The 26,915-nt window shown below is 36.4% G+C and overlaps 1 protein-coding gene across 3 annotated transcripts in view; it reads right to left on the bottom strand.

Annotated features, from left to right (window-relative positions):
* KIAA0586 (KIAA0586 ortholog) overlaps window positions 1-26,915 on the bottom strand; it is a 124,318-nt gene that overhangs the window by 87,618 nt on the left and 9,785 nt on the right. For all 3 annotated transcript variants that reach the window (XM_061156959.1, XM_061156957.1, XM_061156958.1), the window contains 12 exons: window positions 24,947-25,121; window positions 21,314-21,535; window positions 18,876-19,029; window positions 16,991-17,158; window positions 15,264-15,387; window positions 10,457-10,589; window positions 9,649-9,863; window positions 9,147-9,219; window positions 7,203-7,430; window positions 6,090-6,264; window positions 3,653-3,847; window positions 1,371-1,558 (listed from right to left, as the gene is read on the bottom strand). In XM_061156959.1, coding sequence (XP_061012942.1) covers window positions 1,371-1,558; window positions 3,653-3,847; window positions 6,090-6,264; window positions 7,203-7,430; window positions 9,147-9,219; window positions 9,649-9,863; window positions 10,457-10,589; window positions 15,264-15,387; window positions 16,991-17,158; window positions 18,876-19,029; window positions 21,314-21,535; window positions 24,947-25,121 — 2,050 coding nt within the window. The remainder of the gene's footprint in view (window positions 1-1,370; window positions 1,559-3,652; window positions 3,848-6,089; window positions 6,265-7,202; window positions 7,431-9,146; window positions 9,220-9,648; window positions 9,864-10,456; window positions 10,590-15,263; window positions 15,388-16,990; window positions 17,159-18,875; window positions 19,030-21,313; window positions 21,536-24,946; window positions 25,122-26,915) is intronic.

Raw genomic sequence — 26,915 nt, forward strand, 5'->3', positions numbered from 1 at the left:
TACTCACTATTTGATAGATAGAAATATATCACTCCAAAATATTTCATATATATGTAAGGGTTTTTCCCTGACTTTGAATTATTTCATTATGATATACAGTCAGACATAAGAGTAACTTCTTGAGCCAAAAAGCATAATTATTTAAGATTCTTGGTAATTACTACTGAAATGCAATCCAAAAGAGATCTCTTTCCATCATCAAAACCATAGTCAGTCACCCAACTTTCACTGAAATTAGATAATAGAAATATTTCAGCAAGAACAGTTTTTAAATGGAGATATATTATTGTTATCTTAATTTGTATTACCATGATAACTAGCAAGATTTAAATTATTCAATTTGATATCTTATAAACTCTATTTCCTCTTCTCTAGAGTCTTACATTCTTTGAATATTTATCAATTTCCTCTTATGTTTTCTTACTAATCTATGGAAGTTTTTATATTTAAAAATGAATCTATCATATTCCTTTCATATGTTCTCACTGTATGTCACTTCCCTCTTTATTTAGAAGATTTTTACATATATAAGTTTTAAATTTTATGGAATCAAGTCTGTTTTCTATCATGTCTAAGTTTCCTCCTCTCAAGTCCAGACTTAGCTTCAGTTTTGATAAGGACTGCATGCAATTATCTTCTAATTCTTTTGTTTTTATATTTTGTAGCTATACTTTAGCCTATTGCCTATTTGGAACTCATTTGCTATATACAGTAAAAATTTAGAGTCTAAAACTGATCTATTTCCACACTGCTAACCAGTTATAGCATACGTCATTTCTTTTAAGAGAATCCTATTTCCCATTGACTAATGAAGTATCTATTACATACTACATTCTTCTTAAAAACTAAGAATATTTCTTAAATGGGACCAGTGTCAAAACACTAAACTCTGTTCTTTCAAATATCAAAATGATCCTGAAGTTCAATAAAAAAAAAAATTAATGGCTTTTATTTTTAAAATACAATTTCACTTAAATCATACATTAACTTAGGAAGAATTGACAACCTGAATATTTAAAATTCACATACGAGTTCTCTCCCCATTCATTCAAGTCCTCATGATATGTTTGTGTAAAGTTTAAAGTTTAATTACATAAACACATTAAGCCTTTTTAAAAATTAATTATAACATACTGTTCAATTATTCCCTTTGGAATATCATCAAGTCACCAGGATATGAGTCACTGGCTTAGAAAAGGTAGCTTAAACCATGTAGAACAAGGATAGTGATATCACATAAATATCAAAGTTTTAAAGAATGAAAGATCAGGAAAGCAAAGTCTTCATGAAGCAATACAACAGATTTTAAGCACTGAAGTTATGCCAAAGGTTTTATTTCTTAAACTTTTCTGTTCATACACACTGCATACCTGTACAGAAAGCTGAGGAGGATCCCTTTTTTCTGACTTCATTTCTACAACTGCTATGTTAGGCTTCTTTACTCCAGCTTCTATTTTTCGAGATGATGGTGGAATTGAAGTTGTCACTGTTACAGGGTGTGGCTTATTTACAATTACCCCAGCAGGTGGTATGGAATCACTATTACTTTGGGTTTGTCCTAGAAAATTCAGGGGAGAAAAGAAGTCAACCATTTCAGAAATAAGAGAAAATTCTAATATATAACTTAGATCTTTATGGTTAAAATTCTAATATGAAAGGAAAGCACTACCTTTCCTTTACCTTGGCAATCATCTTTCCCTCTGTCATCACTATCGTCATGATCCTCACCATGTCAGCCTTTCCCCAGTGACTAACATTTACTAGACACTCATATGTACTAAACACTTCACATTCACTATCTTAAATAAGCCTATGAAGTATTAATATTATCCACACTTTACAGTTGAGGAAACAGAGGTTTAGAAACATAATTTGCTGAAGGTCATAATAGGCAAAGGCAAAGGCAAGACTGAAGTATACTGCATTATGTTGCATTATTTTTATTCTCAAATTTTCATAAGAGCAAAAATGGACAGAAATAAAACCAACAACAAAATGCTAGTGTCTACCAATAAGTATCATGTAGGCCTACTATTTGGTAACTATCATAGCCATCAAAATTTTTGTTACCTTTTACTTCAAAATTTCCATTTCTTTCCTATATTTCAAGGTAAAGAGAGAGCAGTGCTCTCACTAAAAGCACAGACTCTAAAAATCACATGGCCTGGGTCCTAATCTAACTAATCTATCTACTCCACTCTAACTATGTGGCCTCTGAGAAATCACTAAACTCTTCTGTGCCCCAGTTTCTTCATTTATAAAACTGGTACATTACTATGTGTTTTATAGGGTGGATTAAATAAGCTAATTTATATAAAGTACTTAGATCTATACCTGGTACACAGTAAGGACTTTATAAGTATTGCTTATTATTTTAGTAGAGGACATGGTTGAACAGACTGCTACCAAGTTGATATGTCATTAACCCATAATATCAAAAATGAAAAATTCTCTCATGGTGAAAAATATTCACATTATATATATACAAATATTCACAATAATTCATCAAAATTAAGAATTGCAATGACATTAAAAGAAAAAATAGCTAACTAGATTTGAAGAGCTGCTGCTGCTAAGTCACTTCAGTCATGTCTGACTCTGTGCGACCTCAGAGATGGCAGCCCACCAGGCTCCCCCGTCCCTGGGATTCTCCAGGTAAGAACACTGGAGTGGGTTGCCATTTCCTTTTCCAATGCATGAAAGTGAAAAGTGAAAGTGAAGCCGCTCAGTCATGTCTGACTCTTAGTGACCCCATGGACTGCAGCCTACCAGGCTCCTCTGTCCACGGGATTTTCCAGGCAAGAGTACTGGAGTGGGTTGCGATTGCCATCTCCATTTGAAGAGCTAGGGTGATACTAAAAATTATTTGTTCAACTTTTACAATGATGGGTCTGAGAGAACTCAAATAAGTTAATAACAAACTCTTAGCTTAGAACACACAGCTACATAATTTTTAATTATCATAGCTTAGTCCAAAAGTACAAAAAGGTAATTCAAAGTACGTCTCCTAAGATATGATGATATTAAACCAAACAAAATCCTTAAATTCTTTAGTTATTATGAATGTTTATGACACGTGTAGCTTCCCTGGTAGCTCGGCTGGTAAAGAATCCGCCTGCAATGCAGGAGACCCCAGTTCGATTTCTGGGTCAGGAAGATCCGCTGGAGAAGGGATAGGATACCCGCTCCAGTATTCTTGGGCTTCCCTGGTGGTTCAGCTGATAAAGAATCTGCCTGCAATGAGGGACACCTGGGTTTGATCCCTGGGTTGGGAAGAGTCCCCTGGAGAAGGGAACGGCTACCCACTTCAATAGTATTCTGGCCTGGAGAATTCCATGGACTGTATAGACCATGGGTTGCAAAGAGTCGGACACAACTGAGCGACTTTCATGACATGTCTAAACATTATTTTAATTTCACCTACAGCAATATACTATAAAATACTGTAAGAATGTTTCCTGTGAGTGAAAACACAGCATCATTTCAGACACTGTTAACTAGACAAAGTAAAACATATCCTGAAGCCCTATTCACAAATATAAGCAACACATAAAGGAAAAGTACATGACTACTGTGTCAGTACCATTTTGTAAGTTATGTTATTGCCGAATAGAATTTTAAAATTTATGCCATATATTTTGTTGGGTCTTACCTAAAAGAACTGCCATAGGTATCAGATGACCTTCCAGTGTACCTGAAAAAGTAGGCATTTCCCGGCTTGGGCTGAACAAATACTGCTGATCACCAGGAGACAGTGTAGTAATAGAATGTTGCAACTTAGAATCCACCTTTGTAGGTTTCGTGGCAGAAAAGTCTGTTTGTGTTCTTATAGACTTTACTTTAGTGCCTATAATCATCATCAATGGCAGATATTTTAAAATATTGTTTGAACATCTACAAATATAGCAACTCTTCTTCACAGAAAGCTCTCATTCTATGTAACAAGGTTACAGGACCCCAAAATACAAGTAACATATAAATCAAGGAGTGACAAACTTGTTCTTAAGTGGCCAGATAGGATATATTTTAGCCTCGTGGCCCGAGTGGTCTCAGTGGCAACATCTCAATTCTGCCGTTGTAGCATGAAAGCACTCATAGACACGTACATAAAGGAATGTGTACCTATGTTCCAACAGAGTTTTATATATAAAAACAGGCATGTAGACTGCAGGTTGTGGTTCTTCAATCTCTGAATAGATGCAACAACTTGTGCAAATAATATGATAGAAAAGATACAATGACTAGGGGAATTCCCTATTAAGACTCTGTGCTTCCAATGCAGGGAACCTGGGTTCAATCCCTGGTCAGGGAACTAAGATCCCACATGCTGCATAGTGCAACCAAAAAATAAAGACAAAAAGTTAAAAAAAGAAAAAAACAAAGAAATGATATAATGACTAGGAAAAATTGTTGATTAAGATTTGAAAGAATATTCAGCATGTGTTGCTTAACTCATTTACATTTTTTCCAACAGGTGTAAAAAAGTTAAAGATCATTTCTGGAATTGAAAATTTTTTTCATCCTCCCATTATTCTGAATAACCAGACTTTATCCTTGGAAATAATGTAAAGATAATCAAATTCTATACTTATTAAAACCTTGCAAAAGTTAAGTAAAAGTGTAAAGGAAAAGAAATTAAAATATTTTCTAAATTAATACCTGACATGACTACATTTTTAGTTTTAATATACGAGTAGTTTTATAAATCTGGACTTGTAAATATAGTTTTATGATCCCAGGAAGAAAAATTTTAGTACTACATCTGTAATTTTTTTATCGCCTTCTCAAGTATTCATTCATTCAACTGAATGAATGTTTTTCTTGCAAGTTTATTTAATATACATTCTCTCAGCATTTAAAATGTGTTTGGCATCATTCCAGACAAAGGGAATACAAGTACTGAATAAACCAACTGTACTCACGCAGCTTACAACTTCTTAAGGGAAAAATTGATAAACAAAAATACAACATCAGACAGTGAAAACTGCTATGAAGAGCAATATGCCGAGGAAGGGAATAGAGAGGGTTAGGGGATGATATTTTGGATGAGATGGTCAACATAGACCTCTCTGAGGAGCTAACAGCTAAGAACAGAGATTGAAAGAACTGAGAGTGAGCCATGCAAGGGTCTATGGGAAAAGCTCTCCAGGCAGGGGAATAACAGGTACCAAGGCCCCAAAAGGAGGCTGTATCCATAGGTTCTCAATCACTTTATCATTAAAAGAGTTAATTCATACAGTGATTTTTGGATTTGAAAGTATTTTAAAACCTTGGGACATTTTTTGCAAAAGTTTCCAAATCCCAAATATAAGTTAACAGGAAGCTCTAATAAATCAAGGAAACATTAGGGTAAATATCATTCACAAAACCTACTAAAATAAAATCTATAAGATTGCTAGATAAACTGACACCCTATACGATGAATTAACTTTTGTAAAGGAAAGGAAAAATAAAGCAACCACCAACTCACAAGACAGGATCAGAAAGGAAAATGAATTGGGATCCACAAGTTATGGCATATTAGCAGCTTACAGACTGCTAAAGCACAAGCTGAGACATTTCAAAATGTAACCAAAGTCAACAGACTCAATACTTAACTAAGAGTTATATTTAAATATGCTAGTGAAATGGTATGAAAACATATAGTGATAAATTAAGATATTTTTACTTGCATAAAACATGATAAAAAAATTTTCACTTCTGCTGCTTAAGGCTCTTTGAGAACAAACCAAACTTCAAAAGTGCCCATTAGCACTTTTATGATCATGTACAGCATAAGGCTCATCTTTCTGTCCATAAAGAACATGATAGACTAAGATCTGCAAGAACAGTCTGCGTTCCCTAGATTATAATTTAAATTGCTTAAGAGTCATCATCTCATAAATTTTATCATGTTTATCTGAAGATACCATCTAATACTACTTTCCCCCCAATATTTCAAATCTGGTCTATTTTTTCCTACTCTCCTGGAAGGAAATATTTCCATCCCTAAGCATGATATAATTTGAATGTATTTATAAGTAATCAATAAAAAGCAAAAATTAAACTTTATATATTAAACTGATATCACAAAAAACAAGGTTTCATACCTTTAACTCGTTCTATTACTTTTGGTCTCTGTGGTCTGGATTTAGGAGATGGAGAATTAAATCTGAGATATGGTCCTTTTTTAAGAGTGCTGCGATGACCCTGATAAACTGGTTTTCCATAGATTTGTAACATATAATCCTTGTCTTGCACCACCGTGGTTGCTTTCAAAAATCCCTAAGTACACAAAGGTATTCAACTCATCAGCAAAATAGTCATCAAACACTTATCTCATTTTTCTCAAACCTCCTTTTGCCAGCTTAAGTACTATATTAAGAATGATCAGATTAGGAAAATCCTCTATATTAAATGGCTCTTAAATTCTGGAGACAATTTCCAAACTGCAGTTTTACATTTTTCAAAAGCACGAAAGTTAAAGACAAAAATAATTTACCCAAGAAACATGAAGATTCTTACACTACTAACCATATTTTCAGTACCAAAAAGAAAGTTTAAACACATTTTACATCTGAAAGTAGTAACTTTCAAGTACAGTAAAATGACACAAACCAAGTCTTTAAATAATTTTCTACAATTCTGATCCCACCTTCAATCATAATCTAAATGCCACAAAAAGTAGCATTTATTGAATATCTGCTAAGCACCAAGCACTAATTTAGTGTTTTATTACTAATTAGATGCTTTATTAATCTGCCCAACAATCCGTGTTTGGCATTAACAAAGTTACTACTCAGAGCAGCCAAAAAATTCCCTCCATAGCGTCTAGTACCTTGCCATGCAATCATTGGGCACTAAACAGACACTTATTAAACTGAAAAATAACCAAACAAAAATACACACATACACATATACACATGCAAAGATGAAATACAATTTTGAATACCATGAACTAAAAAATCTAATTTTTGGACTAGATGATTTCTAGATAAATCCAGTGTAACTGAAATACTATGTCAACTCAAAAGGAAAGAATGGTATACTTTGTGCAATAACTTCTATGTGACAGATACCAAAAACTCTAAGTATCAGTAGTTAAAGATGGTTTTAATTTGAATAGCCATTCATATTTTCAAAACATTTTCACAGTCATTTCATTATTTATATCTATAATAATAATGCAACATTTACATCACAAAAACAGATTAGGATCTTACTTCTTTTCTCTCTTTTTGTAAGCTTGAAGCAGGCATGCTCCTTATAGGTGGATTTCGAAGATGATCCTCTTTTTGTTTTTGAGAATGTTTTCTTGGAATTACAGAGTTGTTTACAGTTTTATCTTGTGTGTCGGTTTTAATATATTTATTTATGTAGTGAGCTCGCTTGTTCCTTTCATTCTTCTGATCAAATCTCTTTTGTTCATAATCTTTTCTTGTCAGTTCATCCTTAACATAACCAAAATTAAAATTACTTAAAATCTATCCAAGTAGTAACACTTCACATCCAAAGTTGTTGTTGTTGTTGTTTAGTTGCTAAGTTTTGTCTGACTCTTTAGGGACCCCATGAACTGTAGCCCGCCAGGCTCCTCTGTCATGGTATTTCCCAGCAAGAATACTGGAACAGGTGGGCATTTCCTTCTCCAGGGGATCTTCCTGACCCGGGGATCAAACCCACAACTCCTGTGGCCCTGACACTGGCAGGCAGATTCTTTACTGCTGAGGCACCAGGGAAGCCCATTTTTTCCTACTGTTATAGAAATATGATTTAGCAGTTTTAAAAGCTTTATAAATAAATGATATTGGTTTACATATGAATAAAAATTCTTTTTAGAATAAACAAAAAATTTAAAAGACTAGTATTTTATGGAGCAGAGGAATGAGAAACAGTAGATGATCTTCAGGGGTAAGAGGGCAATTTTTCATCATAGAGGTTTTTATACCTTTTGATGTTTAAACCAGGTGAATATAGTAACTTCAAAAATTAAATTAAAAAATAAATTTTCAAAATAAAAATTTTGTAATAAAGCTCTGAAATATTTATAAATTAGAAGTTACTTGAAGGTTTAAAGAAGCATATTTTGCATGAAATCTACTGTTACAGAGTGACATATATTGCTGGTCATCTGAAGAATAAGACTCAAACTCCAAGTCTTTCGACCCTTAGGTCAATTTTTTTTCTGATGCATCACACATAGCAGCTAATATAAACTCTTTGTAACTGTATTAGAGATACATATTCTTAAAACAACAGTGTTTAAAAGTGTATTTTAGAGAGTTCCCTGGTGGTCCAGTGGTTAGGACTCTGCTTTCATTGTCAAGGGCCCAGATTCAAACCCTAGTCAAAAAAGTAAGATCCCAAAAGCTGCATGGTGTAGCCATAAAAAAAAAAGAAAAGAAAGAGACAACAGACAAAACATACACACACATAACCTCCCCCAGCTTCCCCCAAAAAGTGTATTTTAGTGTTTACTGCTATGGAAACCAAACTAACACTTCATCCTGCTACAACTGTGAGTAAGCATTTACATACAATCTTAGTCAGGAAAAAAACATTTTGCACCTCAAGGTAAAAATGAGTTACCCTGCCTAGTTGTGCTTACTTAAATACATAAAATATTGAGAAATGTCCTTTAAATTACTGACCCCCTAATAAAAAGAACTCTCCTGGATTTTTGCAATACTAATGTCTGTAGATACACCATAAGATGTGTGGAAGCAAGAAAGTGGCAATTTTTCTATCTGGAACTGACTTCTCTAAACACAGTAACCTGAGAGATTTTTGTGGAGCATTTTCCTTTTAAGTAACTTTGTTGCTTTTACTTTGGTAAGCCAGTGTTTCTAAATCTGCTATCTTCTTTTTTTCTTAAGTATACTTTTTTATGTCTACTTTCTTTTCCAAATGCTTTCGCTAAATTTTCTTTGAAATCACTCATATCTTAGTAGTTGTCTACAATTTTCCAGTTAACAGTCATAATATAATTTATGAGACAAAGCACATGTTGAATAAAATGGAACTTATTACTAATAAGTACAATGGGTGATACAGTGAAATTAAGACTTATAAGTGGACTTATAAGGAATATTTTGAGAACAGCTATGATACTTATAAATTGGAATCAATGGTATGTCTAAAGAATTCACTTAATTCTTTCCAATACCTACTTGAATTTCTGCAGAAATCGTTTTAATCCAGTCATCCACAGTCTTTCTGATCCGAATCTTCTCTGATATCTCTCTACAAAAGAGAAAAAAGAATTTTCTTAGATTAACATTAAAGGTCCTAAGAACAGATCTCCTATCTAGCTTTGAATCTATTGTGTAGCCCAATATCCTTCATTTGAAAAGGAAAACCCATTGTTATTAGTTTAATCAAATGTTTCAAGGATGCCTGCAAAGCATATGTAGATTCCAGTAAATACATACCAAAAAGAGAAAAAAAAAAAAAAAAATTAAAGGGAAAATTAACACCTGTGAAAAATAGCAGCAGCATGTGTATATTCAAATTCCAACTTTATAATAAGCCCACACTATCAAAGGCAATGAAGACTCTTTTCTAAACATCAAAACACATTAAAGCAAAAGGAAGTGCTTAGAAAAAAAATGAAGAGAGCCTATAAACTGGCAGTTTCATAAAAAACCTGGGGATGCCAACACCCTGTCCTACCTGTTGTTGGATAGAGCATTGATAAATGAATACATGGCAGCTCCATCCTTTGCACGAATTATAGCTTCCAGATTTTCTTCAAGTACTTTTTTATTATTTTGTACTCCTCTTAAAATCTTCTCAGCATCTTTCAATACAGATCTTGTATTTGTTATCTGAAGTTTAACGGAATTCTGTGGAAGCTCAGCAAGCCTTGACATCTGAGATTCTTTCAACTTAAAAGATAAAAAGGCAAGAATATCAATATGTAAAACTTATATTCATATTTTAATCCACATAAAAGCTGTTAGTATAGTTTGGGGCATATACTACACCAGTCTAAGGAATGAATTTGTCAAGTTGAAGAGCTATAAAAGAATACTTGGCGACTAAAGTTTCTCTCCATTTAGGTGTATACTGTGAATGTTCTATGAAATGGGGCTGGGAAGCCCAAAGTAGTTCAGAGTTCTATAAAAGCTCTCTCTGGTGAAGAAAGCTAAATAAATTAAGAGCAAGTCGGCTCTGGGTAGGCAGGGCAGACAATGTGAACTGGATAAACAAGGGCCATTCACATTCCCCTTCGGCCTTCCTTCCTCTCCAACAGAAGCCTGAGAGTGACAGTTGGCCATGTGACTCACTCTTAGCCAAGGAGTAGTAAGTAGAAATCACTTGACCAGGGCTTTTGGAAAAGTTTTGTAAGGGAAACAAGGGCTGACATGTCTTTCAGTGCTCTGTCTTCATCCTCCTCCTGCTTTGTCTGGGTAACTTTATTTCTTCATAACTTTTACCTTTGCTCATCATTGATTTCATGACTTTGTTCACACTTTACCTGGAGTATGCTATTCATTTCTTTCCTCTTTTGGTCAAGTTCATGAAGAATATCATCAGACTTCTGCACAGTCACTTTAGCTGTTCCTAGTCCTTCATAGGAAGGAAATCTTTGAGTGGCTACAGTATCAATGCTGTAAAAGATTTCAAAGCAAAGTTTCCTAAATTGCCATAAATGCAGTAAACATTTGATGATATAAATCTTTGATACATTCTTAGTTATATGAATTCTAAAGGGGTCCTATTAAAATTGTACAAAGAATCAGTCAGTTATGTGGTTAAACATACAAAACACAAAAATTGCAAGAAACAAAATTACTTCAACCAGATTGGTTTAAGAATAGTAGGGAAAGAGCAGAAAATGGTTTTGCTCTGAAGAAACTCACGTGCAGAAGCACTTCTAGAATGGTAGAGTAATAATCTCTAAAAATCTACTCCTGAATAAAAGCAGACAAAACACTAGCAAAAATGGTCAAATCAGCTTTTTCAGAATGGTGGAAATTAAACAAAAACTTATAACCCAAGAAACAGTTACTTAACAAAAATGACTGACAAGAACAGCAAGCTCTATGATATTTTAAATTGCTCTATTCCCAGAGGCCATTCCCCAACTGTGAGTAGCTTTGAAAATCAACAGCCTCATAATCACTGTAGCTGTGAAAACCAACAGCCTCACAGCCACTAAAAGGGTGGAAGAAGTGTGGAGCTCCTCAAAAAAGTCATATTCACAAGGTTTCTCCTTAAATCTAACTCAGTGAGAAATCCCATCCCACGGTCATTTTTTTAAAACAGTGGCAATTGTTTAACATCTTAGCTGCCTGAGGGAGTCATACCAGTTGAAGCAAACAAGAGGGTGGACAATAAGCCAAAAACTTGGGGAAGGAGATGTCCATGATGGAGTTGTTTGTTTTTTTAATTTTCGGTCACACCTCGTGGCATGTGGAACATGACCAGAGGTCCAAGCCACACCCACTGCACTGGAGGGTGGAGTCTTAACCACTGAATTGCCCGGCAAGTCCCTGCGGTGAAGTCTGAAAAGCTCCAAAACACTACTGGGGCTCTAAAAGGTCACATGCATGTACAGGGCTATATGTATACACAAGAATGACCTACGAAGGGCATAATCTTTCACATCTGGCTGACCATGAACTCTGTACGAGTAGGAAGTTAGGATTAAAACAGGCTTACATACTGCTGGAGCACTGAAGGTGTTTCCCAGTATACACACACACACACACACACACACACACACAGCTGCTCGGCAAAGACAGTGAGACTTAGTCATTCAAAATAGTTAGGAAATCTTTCAATCATTAGCTGACTTAGCTAACCAAATGGAGACTTGCTACACATAATAAAGAACAAAAATTATAGAATTAGTCCAGGAAAATCATTAAACAGCAACAACAACCACCACCAGCAATAACAACAAACTCTGGTGGGAGGGTGGGAGTTGATGGAAGAATCTAATTTCCAGAACTGGCCCATTAAATCATTTTCAATGTCCTTTTCAACAAAAAGTTGTGAGATACAAAGAAGTAGGAAATAGAGCTCAGACACAGGAAAAAGAATATCAGTAGAAACTATCCTTGAGGAACTATAAATATTGGACTTAACTAGAGAAAGACCATAAATTAGCTACTATAATTGGAGAAAAGCATCAGTCCCTGGGTTGGGAAGATCTGGAGGACAACATGGCAATCCACTCCAGTACTCTTGCCTGGGAAATTCCATGCATAGAGGAGCCTGGCAGGCTACAGACCATGAGGTTGCAAAGAGTCAGACACAACTGAGCAACCAACACTTTCACTTTTCAAAAGAAAGAAAGGACTGATGCTAAAGTTGAAGCTCCAATACTTTGGCCACCTGACCCAAAGAGCCAACTCACTGAAAAGACCCTGATGCTGGGAAAGACTGAAAGCAAAAGGAGAAGGAGGGTGGCAGAGGATAAGATGGTTAGATAGCATCATTGACTCAATGGACATAAATCTAAGCCAACTCCAGGAGACAGTGAAGGACAGAGGAGCCTGGTGTGCAGGAGTCCATGGGGTTGCAATAAGTCAGACATGACTTAGAGACTGAACAACAGCAACAAAAATTAAATGAAGTCTTGGGAATTCCCTGGTGGTCCAGTGGTTAGGACTCCATGCTGAAGTCCTGGGTTCAATCTCTGGTCAGGGAACTAAGATCCCACAAGCCACGGGGCAAGACCAAAATAAATAAATAAATAAGAATGAAGTCTCATCAAACAAAGAATATCAAAAAAGATAAAAGCTATTGGACTTCTGTGGTAGTACAGTGGATAAGAATCTGCCTGCCGATGCGGGGGACATGGGTTCCATTCTTGGTCCAGGAAAATTCCAAGTGCCATGAAGCAATTAAAGCTCATGCACTACAACCACTGAGGCTGTGCGCCATAGAGCCCACGTGCCACAACTACTGAGCCCACAGACCTAGAGACCATCCTCTGCAACAAAGACATCACAATGAGAAGCCTGTACACTGCAACAAAGAGGAGGCCCCACTTACCACAATTGAGAAAGCCCACAAGCAGCAGCAAAGACCCAGTGCAACCAAAAATAAATACATAATTTTTTAAAAAAACAAAAGCTATTTTTAAAAAAAGAGAAATTCTGGAGTTGAAAAATACAGCAACTGAAATGTAAAATTCACCTGACAGGCTAAACAGCATATTCAAATTGGTAAGAGAAAGAATCAGCAAATTTAAAGATAGGTTAGTAGAGATTATCCAGTTTGAGGAATGGGCTTCCCAAGTAGTGCTAGTGGTAAAGAATCTGCCTGCCCATGCAGGAGATGCAAGCAACTCGGGTTTGATCTCTGTGTTGGAAAGGTCCCCTGGGGTAGGAAACGGCAACCCACTCCACTATTCTTGCTGGAAATTCCATGGACAGAGGAGCCCGGTGGGCTATAGTCTATGGGGCCACAAAGAGTTGGGTGTGACTGAGCAACTGAGCACAGTTTGAAGAACAGAGCAAAAAAAGAATGAAAACAGCCATCAAGCATACCAACACACGACATAGCCCAAGGAGAAAAAAAAAAAAGGTCATGTGTACTATTTAACTGTGTAAAAAAATAATGGCCAAAAAATTCCCCAACTTAATGAATGTTAATTCACTCATCCAAGATCAACAAAATTTTAGGAGGATGAACTCAAAGAGATCCACGTTTAGACACATCAAACTGTCAAAAGCCTAAGACAAAGAGAGACTCCTTAAAGATAAAAGTGATTAATTATATACAAAGTATCCTTAGTAAGATTAACAGTATATTTCTCATCAGAAATCATGAAATCTAGAAGGTAGTAAAATGATATATTCAAAGCACTAAAAGGACAAGAGTATCAACCAAAAATTCTACATTCAGTAAAACTATGCTTCAAAAATAGAAATTATGACACTTCCAGATAAAAACAACTGAGAGCATTCATCACTAGCAGACCTACCCTATAGTAAATACTAAAAAGAGTCCCTTAGGGTGAAATAAAAGGATGTTATGCACTAACTCAAATCCACATGAAGAAATGAGTATGGGTAAAAGTTAACTGTATAGGTAAATATAAAAGACAGTATTAAATTATTTGTTTATAACTCTCTCCTTCTATCTGATATAAAAGACAACTGTGTAAAACAGTAATTATCAAGCTGTAGAGACAAGCTTATAATGTATAAAGACATAATTTGTATGATAATAATAGCAGAAAGAAAAGAGGAGGGAATCAATCTATATTGCAGTAAAGTTTCTGAATCCTGTAGAAATTAAACTGGTATTAATCCTAACTAGATTGTTTTAAATTAAGATGTTAATTGTAGTTCCTAGGGCAACTACTGAGAAAATAATTCAAAAAAAAAAAAAAAGTAAAAAAAAGCAATAAGTGAATTAAAATGTTATACTAGAAAATATCTATTTAATGTTAAAAAAAAAGACAGTATGGAGGAATAGTAGAATTAAAAAAAGACCTAAGATACATAAAAACATATAACAACATGACAGACATAAATCTTACTTTATCAGTAATTACACTAAATGTAACAGACTAAAATTGTACAATGTCTCATGAGATTACACAAAACTTTAGCTTGTTTAGTTTTCATTACTATAGTTTTCATGACATTCAAGAAAAAATTATAGTGGCTGACTATACCTTGACTTTTACTATTTACTTGACTTTTTAAAAACTTTTTATAATATAATGTAATTTCAAACACAAAAGTAGAAAGAGTAGTATAGTGACCTCCATATACCTTATTTACCTACATCAATAACTAACTCATGGCTATCTTCATTTCATTTATACTTCCAACCTGGTTTTCCCCACCCTGCAATGGACTATTATTGAAGCAAATTCCAGATATCATTTAATCAGAAATGAATAGTAAATAATCTACATTTTGAGAAAATTAGATGTATTTATTTGGTGGCTTAGATGGCGAAGAATCCGCGTGCAGTGTGGGAGACCTGGGTTTGAACCTTGGGTTGGAAAGATTCCCTAAAGAAGGCAAAGGCTACCCACTCCAGCATTCTGGCCTGGAGAATCTCCATTGACAGAAGAAACTGGCAGGCTACAGTCCATTGGGTCACAAAGAATCGGATATGACTGAGCGACTAAACACACACACACTGTATAATTATAGAAAAGAGGAAAGATATATTAGCAGAAGAAAATGGTAACTAAATCTAAGACAATTTTTAAAAGCAATCTTATAAATCCATTAAAATTCCTGAAGAAATTTTAGAAATATTAAAAAAAACTCTGTTCAATCTAGTTTGTATTCCAATCTTGTTTTTACCTGTTTCTCCTCTCAGGATTCCATCCCATTTTTGACCTAGCTAGTGAGGTTTTGTCTGAAGATTCACTTATTCTCGTCAAAGAATCACGGTTATTCAGAATTTGTTCCAAGAATCCCACACTTCCTACAATACACGAAATATAGTATCATTTTTCAAGCACTAATTCATTCCTCTTTTATATAATAGCTCACATATATTTGTACTAAATTATTTTCACATTGTAATGATCTACTCATTTCACTCTACAAGGTAGACTACCTATACATCAAAAACTAAATATTTATAACTCATGGAAACTATACTTGTAAAAGTTTAGGCCTGAATTAATTTCCATTATAGAAGAAAAAGGAGTATGAATGAGAAGTAACATCATGGCAAAGCCCTGTATACAGAAATATTTTTATAAACAGTAAAAAGGAGATTTAACAGTTTCTTCATAACTAGTATTGGTTGAATCTTCCTTTTAGCCTCATCTTTAATGAGACTACTTATCAATTCTTTTGGTGGTTAAGGTTGGTTTACTTAAAAAAGATTATATTTTTTAAATTACTTAAGAGTCTTCAAATGTGTCCAGGACAAGATTGAATGCATTTAAATAGTTCCAAAAATGAAACCTTATACTTAACATTTCTCCTTACTTTTACTATAAATACTATAAAGATCTAAAAAAGTTATTATTTCTTGTCACTTATAAAAGTTATTAGCATTTTTCTAACTGAACATGATAATAAATGTTAAACTTCTTAGTTTTATTATTCAAACTCACACTTAAAAATAATATAAGTAAACATGATAATCAGCTTACTTTCAATAATGCATTATTTTTTATTAATAACATTTTTCATTAAAGGTTTAAATAATAACTTGTAGAAGACAGAATAATTACAAAGGTTTATCTCCAACTCCTTCTACAAAGACTCAAAAGAAGCTTAATTTGCCCAGTATCACTTAAAGAAAAATATTAAAAACAGAGGTCCCACTTCAGTTCATTTGTTTTTTTTTTTTAGGTGCTCAGTTGTGTCTGACTCTCGGAGACCCCATGGACCACCAGTCTCCTCTGTTTACAGGATTTCCCAGGCAAGAATACTGGGTTAGGGTTACTATTTCCTTCTCTAGTGGATCTTCCTGACCCAGGAATTAAACTCGTGTCTCCTGCTTGGCAGGCAGATTCTTTACCACTGAGCCACCTGGGAAGTCCACGTGAGGGACTTATAAATCATAACTGTGGAAATCTGTTCCTAACTTGAGATAGGTCTAACAAAAGTTGTTGCTTTTGTTGTTTAATTGCTTAGTCGTGTTCAACTCTTCTGCAACCCCACGGACTATTGCCCTGTCGGCTTCTCTGTCCATGGGATTTCCCAGACAAGAATAGAGTGGGTTGCCATTTCCTTCTCCAGGGGCTCTTCCTGACCCAGATATCAAACCCATGTCTCCTGCATTGGCAGGCAGATTCTTTACTGCTGACTTCCTAGTAAAGAATCTGCCTGCCAACGCAGCAGACACCAGAGATGCAGGTTCGATCCCTGGGTCAGGAAGATCCCTGGAGTAGGAAATGGCAACCCTACTCAAGTAATGTGCCTGGAAAATTCCAGGGACAGAGGAGCCTGGTGGGCTACAGTCCATGCAGTCGCAAAGTGCTGAAAATGACTGAGCACAGCACAGTGACAGAGTCACCAGGAACGCCCCTAATAAAAGTAGTGTGTGCTAATTATAATTGCTTTATTACCTGTACGACATGAAAGCTCCATATTTTCTTTTTCTTCTATAGGCTTTTCCCTCTTTGATATTTTATCATCCCTTGAAACAGGGACAGGAGCAAATCTTCGAGGTGTTGGTGTCTCCAAAGGAGATGTCTGTTTATCAAAAGTTGTATCTTCAACCTCTCTTGAAGGTGCTTCAACAGAAAATTAAGAAAATAATAAATTTAACTTACTTTTAAAAAAATTTTAATTTTTTAAATTAATATTATCCTTCCCCATTTTTAAAAAATAAAACCAAAATTATATAGGATACTCAAGTTATTGACAAATATATAGAAATAACTTCATCCTCACTAGAAATCAAAAGAATATAAACTATAAATACTTTATACTTAAACCTAATAAGTAAGAAAAAAATATGACAATATTCAGTGCTATTTAAGTTTTGTTGAAAATGGCAAAGCTAGACACTGCTCACGGCAATGAAAACTGATAAGGCCATCTGGTACTAAGTACATGTGCTTATTTGTTCAGTCGTGTCTGACTCTTTGTGACTCCACAGACTGTAGCACGCCAGGCTCCTCTGTCCACGGGGACGCTACAGGCAAGAATACTGGAGTGGGTTGCCATGTCCTCCTCCAGGGGATCTTCCCGACCCACGGACTGATCCCAGGCCTCCCACACTGCAGGCAGATTCTTTACTAGTGAGCCACCAGGGAAGCCCAGTGCTAAGTACAGCAAGTCTCAGAATTTTTATACACTTTGATCTAGAGATCCCACTTTAGTGAGCACAAACACATTGTTGCTCTTTTTCAGCTGACCCAGGGATCGAACACTTGTCTCTTGTACTGGCAGGCGATTCTTTACCACTGAGCCCCCAGGGAAGCCCACAAAATGACAACTATAAACAGTGAGCGTGGAAACCTGAGCTCCTGCTACAGCTCTGACACTCCCGCTCTCAAGCCAGGAGACCTGGGGCAGGCAGTCATAAACTCTCTGTGCTTCATCTTCCCCACTTTACAACCTAAAAAATGACTCACATTACTTCACAAATGTTTAAGGCCCACACACCTGTGGGAGACATAAAGCTACTTGCCTTTAATATGTCTGTAATATAACAATGTCCTAACAAATCAAATGTCAGGTATAATGTACTACATGGATCTTACATATCACTAAAGGCATAGGCTCTTGATTTTCATCAGTTCATTATTCAAATATCAGTAACTCGGAGATACATTTATTGATAAGAGTTTAAATTCCAAAGGTTTAACACAAATAAGTTGTATATTCCTTTGTTACTATAAAGAGGTTTTTCAAATTTCATTAAAATAGACTTGTATTACTCTTTGAAAATATTTAGAAATAGTTTATAATTGTACTCAGATGGTTTCTCCCCTGGCAGAATGAAGAACCACAGTAAATATGCAGTTTGTCAGAGTATTGGTGAACTGCTGACAAGCATTTTCAGTGCTGTGTGTATGTTAGTTGCTCAGTCGTGTATGACTCTTTGTACCCCCAGGACTGTAGCCCTCCAGACTCCTCTGTCCATGGAAATCTCCAGGCAAGAATATTGGAATGGGTTCCATTTCCTTCTCCAGGGGATCTTCCCAACCCAGGGATTGAGCCTACTTAGGTCTGCTACATAGGTAAAACTTTTCTCAATCTATGTAGAAGTGCTTCTGATAATTTATGAAAGTTATTAATTAAAACCATTAAATAGGACATGATCCATAACTTGGCTGAACAAGTTTCAAAATAATCTAGAAATTACTTGGCCAAAAAAAAAAAATCCCTAATTTTATAAAATAAAGAGTCTCCTATAACCTAGTAAATAAGTTTTCTGCTTACAAACTGCAAAGAACATTCATAGCTGGCATCTTTTATTCATAGAGAACTACATATTTTTACCTTGTTTGGAAGTAAAGACATTATGTGAAGACAGGTTACTGCTACCAAAATTCAAATGGTCTGGTTTTACAGAATACTTTTCCACTGCTATAGGAGGAGGTACAGTAACAGGCTGAAAACTACTAGTCTTGAGTGCAGCACTGATGAAATGAGTCTAGAAAACATAAAATAACCTTGTTAATTTCAAATATCACCTGAAAGAGTTAGATGACAAAATATCTTGAAATTTATTAGAGGACTTGAAAACAATCTATTAGATTTAATAAATAATAACAATATAAACATTACATGCAACTACTCACTGTAGGAGCAATGCCACTGGAAAGATACAACAACACAAAGACTTGGGTTACATCTGGCTCTACAGCATGGCCCTGATCATTTGTTCTAAACCTCAGTTTTTTCCTTTTCACCTCAGAGATGGCTCATCAGACACTCCTGATGGCTCAGGAGACACTGAGACACTCCTGTCTCCTAGAGACACTGAGACACTCCTGTCTCCTAGAGACACTCTCTCTAAGAGAGAACCAGGAGAAAGTGACCATAGCCCTTGACCTCTACTTAAACCAGAGAATTTAAAACCAAAACATCTCATCTTTTAAATACCGATGATAAGATTTTATTTAAAGGTTTAAAAACCATTGGTAGAAAGCACTAAAATAAAACCGGAGCTTTGCATAGTAAGCAGTAAAATATTCATTTACATATAAATGGAAAACACAGTGACAACACAGTTTTTAACACTATTTCTTAAAATATCTGAAAGGTACACATATTGTAACTAATAAAACTGATTTTAAAAGAGTCTTATGCTAGGCAAACAAAACAAAACAAAAAGAATTCTTAAAAGTGTGCTGAGATCCCTCTACATAAAACAGATGGATGGATTCAAAGAATTTCATTTCATTAAGCATTAACTGAAAATACCTTACATGTCATAAGTTCAATTTTCTCTGTAGTTACAAATTCCACAAACAAGATGTATGAATTAGCAAAAAATTTCATTCTTCAAAAATGATAAAGTTAATAAATTATGTGTTTATTTATGGAAGGATAAATGAATGGCAGAAAGGCACTTAGAACTATGTTAAAAAAAGAAGTCAATGTGCGTTTCAAATGTGTAATCTCATTCTATCCTAAACAACAAAAATAAAAATGTTTTCTAGGTAAAGAAATCAAGGCTCAGAGAAGCAAATATTTCTGTAGACTGGGGACCAGCACTCTGACAGGCCCACTCCTAGCCTCTTCAGCTGACGTGCTACACACTCAATTTTAGCAATCTACAGAGTACTTACTAAAACTTTATTTTATACACCATAATCATTCCAAATAAAATAATATCAATCACATCAAGATTTCAAGACAAACCCTATTAGGAAGTCTTAAAAATTATAGGATACTAGAGTTCAGGTTATGATGTTATACTGGGCTATAATAAGCTTATTTTTGTAAATTCTTCTGAATGCTATATTTTTATTTTATCTTTAAAAGTTTTTAAGGAGTATTAGGAGTGTGTGCTCAGTTGTGTCCAACTCTTTGCGACCCCGTGGACTATAGCCTGCCAGGTTCCTCTCTCCATGGAATTTTCCAGGCAAGAATACTCGAGTGGGTTGCCATTCCCTACTCCAGGGGATCTTCCTGACCCAGGGATCCAACCCTCTCTCTTGCATTTCCTGCACTGACATCACCTGGGAAGTTCAAGTTACACAGTAATAAGGGGGGGGGGGGGAGGTAAATTAAAAACAATGCATTTACAATGCTGGTCATTCACTCATTTAAAAAAATCTTTTTTAAAAAATTTGAGTACCTGAGTGTTGGGTACTATCCAAGGACTTGGAAATTGCAAAATAAATACATTATACTATTAGCTCTCTGTGAGGATAACTCTTTTTATAATAGCCCTGTCCCTCATTCAAAAGGCATAAGAATGTTCATTCTTTTTAACTAGGTAAATGTAGAAGCAAATATATATACTAGGTGATTCTCATCCAAGGGTGTGTATCAGAATCATTAGAGAGCTTTCAAGGATTTCCAGGCCTACCCTAGACCTGCTATTTCAGAATTTCTGACCGGTACAAGCATGTGTATTTTTATAAAGCTCTCCACATGATTCTAAAGCACTTTGCCAGGCTAAGAACCACTGATATAAACAGAAAACTGCAATGCCATGTAAGCCCTTTAAAATGCCATGAAAAGAAATATCATGAAAGAAGGAAAAAATCAATTATAAGTAGAGGTCTCACAAAGCTAGAAACCTGAACTAGAACATGCAGAGTTCTTCTCTTCCACATAGAAAAAAAGAATCATGAACAAACAAACCATTATGTAAGAACTAAAACTGTTAAAATCTAAGGAGATGAACTACTGGAGTAATCAATCAGCTTAGAGATCCGAGTGATGAAAGGTCACGGGATGTGTGGTCACATTACTACAGATACCTGAATATCGATTTGCTGTTGTTGCAGCTTTTCAAGATGCCGAATATGTTGCTCCATAAACACATTCATTTGTTTCTCATGATTGTGACAGTGTAGTGTCTCCTGTTTATTCTGCATGGTTGTCTGCTGCTCTGTAACACGTTGCAACTGTTTATCAGTCTCCTGTAGCTTATTGAGTAATTCTGTAACAGAATTAACCTTTGCTTCCAACTCACTCTGCACCTAGAACAAAAGTATCCAGACATCAAAAATATGCTCAGTTATTAGAAAGGTTATATAAAGTGAACTGGTATAGAGAAATTATCAAACCAGAGTTTTTACCTTCTACATTTCTGATGCTTCTAAAGCCTTTTAGAATCACAGATAAAAGGCAGAATAGCTATCCTTAACTAGATCTTTTTTCTCTTAAAAAATATCAAATTTTCCACAAGAATTTTTATTTCGTCAGAAAACTAAGATCATGGCATCCGGTCCCATCAGTTCAGTTCAGTCACTCAGTCGTGTCCGACTCGTTGTGACCCCCTGAACCGCAGCATGCCAGGCCTCGTGGTCCATCGCCAACTCCCAGGGTACACCCAAACCCATATCCATTGAGTGGGTGATGACACCCAACCATCTCATCCTCTGTCGTCCTCTTCTCCTGCCCTCAATCTTTCCCAGCATCAGGGTCTTTTCAAATGAGTCAGTTCTTCGCATCAAGTGGCCAAAGTATTGGAGTTTCAGCTTCAACATCAGTCCTTCCAATGAACACCCAGGACTGATCTCCTTTAAGATGGACTGGTTGGATCTCCTTGCAGTTCAAGTGACTCTCAAGAGTCTTCTCCAACACCACAGTTCAAAAGCATCAATTCTTCTGTGCTCAGCTTTCTTTATAGTCCAACTCTCACACCCATACATGACCACTGGAAAAACCATAGCCTTGACTAGAGGGACATTTGTTGACAAAGTAATGTCTCTGCTTTTTAATATGCTGTCTGGGTTGGTTGTAATTTTCCTTCCAAGGAGTAAGCATCTTTTAATTTCATGGCTGCAATCACCATCTGCAGTGATTTTGGAGCCCAGAAAAATAAAGTCAGCCACTGTTTCCCCATCTATTTCCCATGAAATGATGGGACCGGACTGCCATGATCTTTGTTTTCTGAATGTTGAGCTTTAAGCCAACTTTTTCACTCTCCTCTTTCACTTTCATCAAGAGGTTCTTTAGTTCTTCTTCACTTTCTGCCATTAGGGTGGTGTCATCTCCATATCTGAGGTTATTGATATTTCTCCCAGCAATCTTGATTCCAGCTTGTGCTTCTTCCAACCCAGTGTTTCTCATAATGTACTCTGCATATAAGTTAAATAAGCACGGTGACAATATACGGCCTTGATATACTCCTTTTCCTATTTGGAACCAGTCTGTTGTTCCATGTCCAGTTCTAACTGTTGCTTCCTGACCTGCATACAGATTGCTCAGGAGGCAGGTCAGGTGGTCTGGTATTCCCCTCTCTTTCAGAATTTTCCACAGTTTATTGTGATCCACACAGTCAAAGGCTTTGGCATAGTCTATAAAGCAGAAATAGATGTTTTTCTGGAACTCTCTTCTTTTTCGATGATCCAGCGGATGTTGGCAATTTGATCCCTGGTTCCTCTGCCTTTTCTAAATCCACCTTGAACATCTGGAAGTTCACGGATCACATATTGCTGAAGCCTGGCTTGGAGAATTTTGAGCATTACTTTACCAGCCTGTGAGATGAGTGCAATTGTGCGGTAGTTTGAGCATTCTTTGGCATTGCCTTTCTTTGGGATTGGAATGAAAACTGACCTTTTCCAGTCCTGTGGCCACTGCTGAGTTTTCTAAATTTGCTGGCATACTGAGTGCAGCACTTTCACAGCATCATCTTTCAGGATTTGAAATAGCTTAACTGGAATTCCATCACCTCCACTAGCTTTGTTCATAGTGATGCTTTCTAAGGCCCACTTGACTTCACATTCCAGGATGTTTGGCTCTAGGGGAGTGATCACACCATTGTGATTATCTAGGTCATGAAGATCTTTTTTGTACAGTTCTTCTGTGTATTCTTGCCACCTCTTCTTAACATCTTCTGCTTCTGTTAGGTCCATACCATTTCTGTCCTTTATTGAGTCCATCTTTGCATGAAATATTCCCTTGGTATCTCTAATTTTCTTGAAGAGATCTCTAGTCCTTCCCATTCTGTTGTTTTCCTCTATTTCTTTGCAATGATCGCTGAGAAAGGCTTTCTTATCTCTCCTTGCTATTCTGTGGAACTCTGCATTCAAATGGGTATATCTTTCCTTTTCCCCTTTGCTTTTCACGTCCCTTCTTTTCACAGCTATTTGTAAGGCCTCCTCAGACAGCCATTTTGCTTTTCTGCATTTCTTTTTCTTGGGGATGGTCTTGATTCCTGTCTCCTGTACAATGTCACGAACCTAAGTCCATAGTTCATCAGGCACTCTGTCTATCAGATCTAGTCCCTTCACTTCATGGCAAATAGATGGGTAAACTGGAAAAAGTGACAGACTTAATTTTGGGGGGCTCCAAAATCACTGCAGATGGTGACTGCAGCCATGAAATTAAAAGACCCTTGCTCCTTGAAAGAAAAGTTATGATCAACCTAGACAGCATATTAAAAAGCAGAGACATTAGTTGGCCAACAAAGGTCCGTCTAGTCAAGGCTATGGTTTTTCCAGTGGTCATGTATGGATGTGAGAGTTGGGCTATAAAGAAAGCTGAGCACCACAGAATTGATGCTTTTGAACTGTGGTGTTGGAGAAGATTCTTGAGAGTCCCTTGGACTGCAAGGAGATCCAACCAGTTCATCCTAAAGGAAATCAGTCCTGAATATTCATTAGAAGGACTGATCCTGAAGCTGAAACTCCAATACTTTGGCCATCTGATACAAAGAACTGACTCATTTGAAAAGATCCTAATGCTGGGAAAGATTGAAGGCGGGAGGAAAAGGGGAAGACAGAGGATGAGACGGTTGGATGGCATCACCGACTCAATGGACATGAGTTTGAGTAAACTCCGCGAGTTGGTGATGGACAGGGAGGCCTTGAATGCTGCAGTCCATGGCGTCTCAGAGTCAGACAAAACTGAGTGACTGAACTGAATGGAACTTAAGTGGAAAGTAAATAATGGAAATTAAAAATACTTAAATGGAAGTTAAGAAGCAGGAAATAGTAAAACAAAGTAGGTTTCGATACTTCACTAACCTGAGGCTGAGTTTGGTCAGCAGTCTTGGCTCTCCCACCTATTAGCTCTAAGACCTGATGCTGACTCTGACCTGTTTCTCAATCTTCTCAGTTACAAATGGAGGGTTTTGCATACATGATCTGTATGGTCTCTTCTAGCTCTAAAATAAGGATGTTCAGCCATCCCAGCTACCCAAGACTGAGTGGCTCCCAAGGTGAGATACTCCACTGCTAAAACGAAGGAGTCCAGGATTTTCTAGCAGTAACACAGGGATGAGAGTTAAGTCTCATAACTTCTGAGAAATAATACATAACCAGAGAGAACAATGAGAATGTCCCTAGTCAACGGCTGGACACAACAATTACAAAATCAGTGTCTGGTAAACACTTTTACATTTTACAAAGAAGTTATGACTATCTAGGAAGAAACAGATATACTTTTATCAGTGGAGCTGCTGTTGCAATGGCAGCGGCAGTTGCTGCAGCCACAGTTGTAGCTGAATCAATCCCACTGGGTGAAATTCTACTCTCCTGGGTAACAGGGTCCTTTTCTGTGCCTGCATCTTCTAAAAGCTGTACCTTCACCTCCTTAGAAACAGGCATGCTTTGAGCTCTGGAAATAAAAATGGAAAAAAAAAAGTCTGTTAAGTAAGTTACACTGAACCATTAGAAGAAATACCTACAAGTGGCAATCTGCTGCAGGTGAATTTTCTTGATTTTTTTAAAAAGATAAATTCCTGTTTTTTGCTATCAGCACATCAGTCATTTGGTTAATGAAATCTATTAAGGCTCAGGTCACCACACACTAAAAAAAATTAAAAGGTAATTCCCAGACGGCACTGATATTTCAGAAGATATGACGTGCACATATGAAAAAGACATGGGCACAATTACAATGATTTATAGTCAAGAAGCACAAATCTGGGACTTCCCTGGTGGCCCAATGGTTAAGAATCTACTTGCCAATGAGGGGGACACAGGTTCGATCCCTGGTTTGGAAGGATCCCACCTGTCATGGAATAACTAAGGCCATGCGCCACAACCACTGACGCTCGCATGCGTAGAGCCCATGCTCCTCCATGAGAGAAGCCAGCACAAAGAGAAGTCCTGGCAACGCAACAGAGAGTAGCGTCCACTCACCACAAACAGAGAACACCCACATGCAGCAACAAAGACCCAGTGCAACCAAAAACAAATAAATTTTAAAAAGTTTTAAAAAAGCAGTACAAATTTAAAACATACAGCAAAGGCTCTAAGTATTCAGGCATCAAGTCTTACTCCCAAAGGAAGACAACGCAAGAGGGACTATTAAAACTGCTGAAAAGAATTTCTCAACTTCTAACTCATTTAGAGTTAATAAATATCACCTAATTTATTAAAATGGGCATAAAATGCTTTACTAAGCAGTCTGGATTAATACATATTCACAATAAAGCATTTAACTAAACACTTATTAAAAAAAAAAAGACTGGTCAATTTTGTGTTGTTTGGCCTAAAAGAAATGAAAGAAACACTGACAAAATTGAAGAGTGTCTAAGGTAGTCTAAGTAAAATCAGCAGGAATGTGCTTCATCTCCAGCTGCTGGATTTCCACCTCTGATTTTTAAAGAAGGCACAGAGCTCTTAAACTTACTCTTCTTTGATGTTGCATCATTTCTATTAAGAGCATCATTTGTCTCGCATTCTCAAAATTTTGAAGTTATCTTAAGTTCTCTACCCTTCAGTTACCTTCTCATACCCAACTGAGTCATCAGGTTTTCCCAATTATTTCATCACAATTGCTGGAATCATGCCATGGAATTATAGAGGCAGGGGAACCCAACAGCCCAGCTTTCCTAATTTTCTTCATTTTACAGATGAAGGAAGAAACTGAGGTCCACAGAGATAATGGAATTTACCTGATCACGTCATAGAACTAGTAAGTAGCCGAGATAAGGCCAATGCCCACAGATCTTCCCACGACATCAGGCTTTTCCTCTCAAAACAGCACTTCTCCCTTCATAATTCTGCTCTAGTACAAAACCAACATCTCTTGCCAACTATTTCATTCTTTCGGTTTCTATTTGCTTAAAAACCTTTCACACAGATTTCACCATTCAAAAATCTAAAATCATTCCTTATAGGCTAATTTCCTATTTGGCATTCCGCTTACTCCATCCTCTGGCCCTGCTCTAGGTTCCAACATACACTATACTTTCTGTTTCCTCTCAAACCACCTCTCCCCAGTTATACTGCCCTCACTGACGACACTACACGACTCTCACAGGTGACGCCAGGCTTTTTTCACTCTGTTCTCTCAATCTTCTTTACCCAACTTGCTCTAACCTTCTTCCCAAGATTTAACAAAACTCTTACCTTTTCAATAAGCCTATTCTTGGGGACTTCCCTGGTGGTCTAGTGGTTAGGA

This window comes from Dama dama, chromosome 12 (genome assembly GCF_033118175.1).
Source record: "Dama dama isolate Ldn47 chromosome 12, ASM3311817v1, whole genome shotgun sequence".
In the NCBI taxonomy this organism is placed as follows: Eukaryota; Metazoa; Chordata; class Mammalia; order Artiodactyla; family Cervidae; genus Dama; species Dama dama.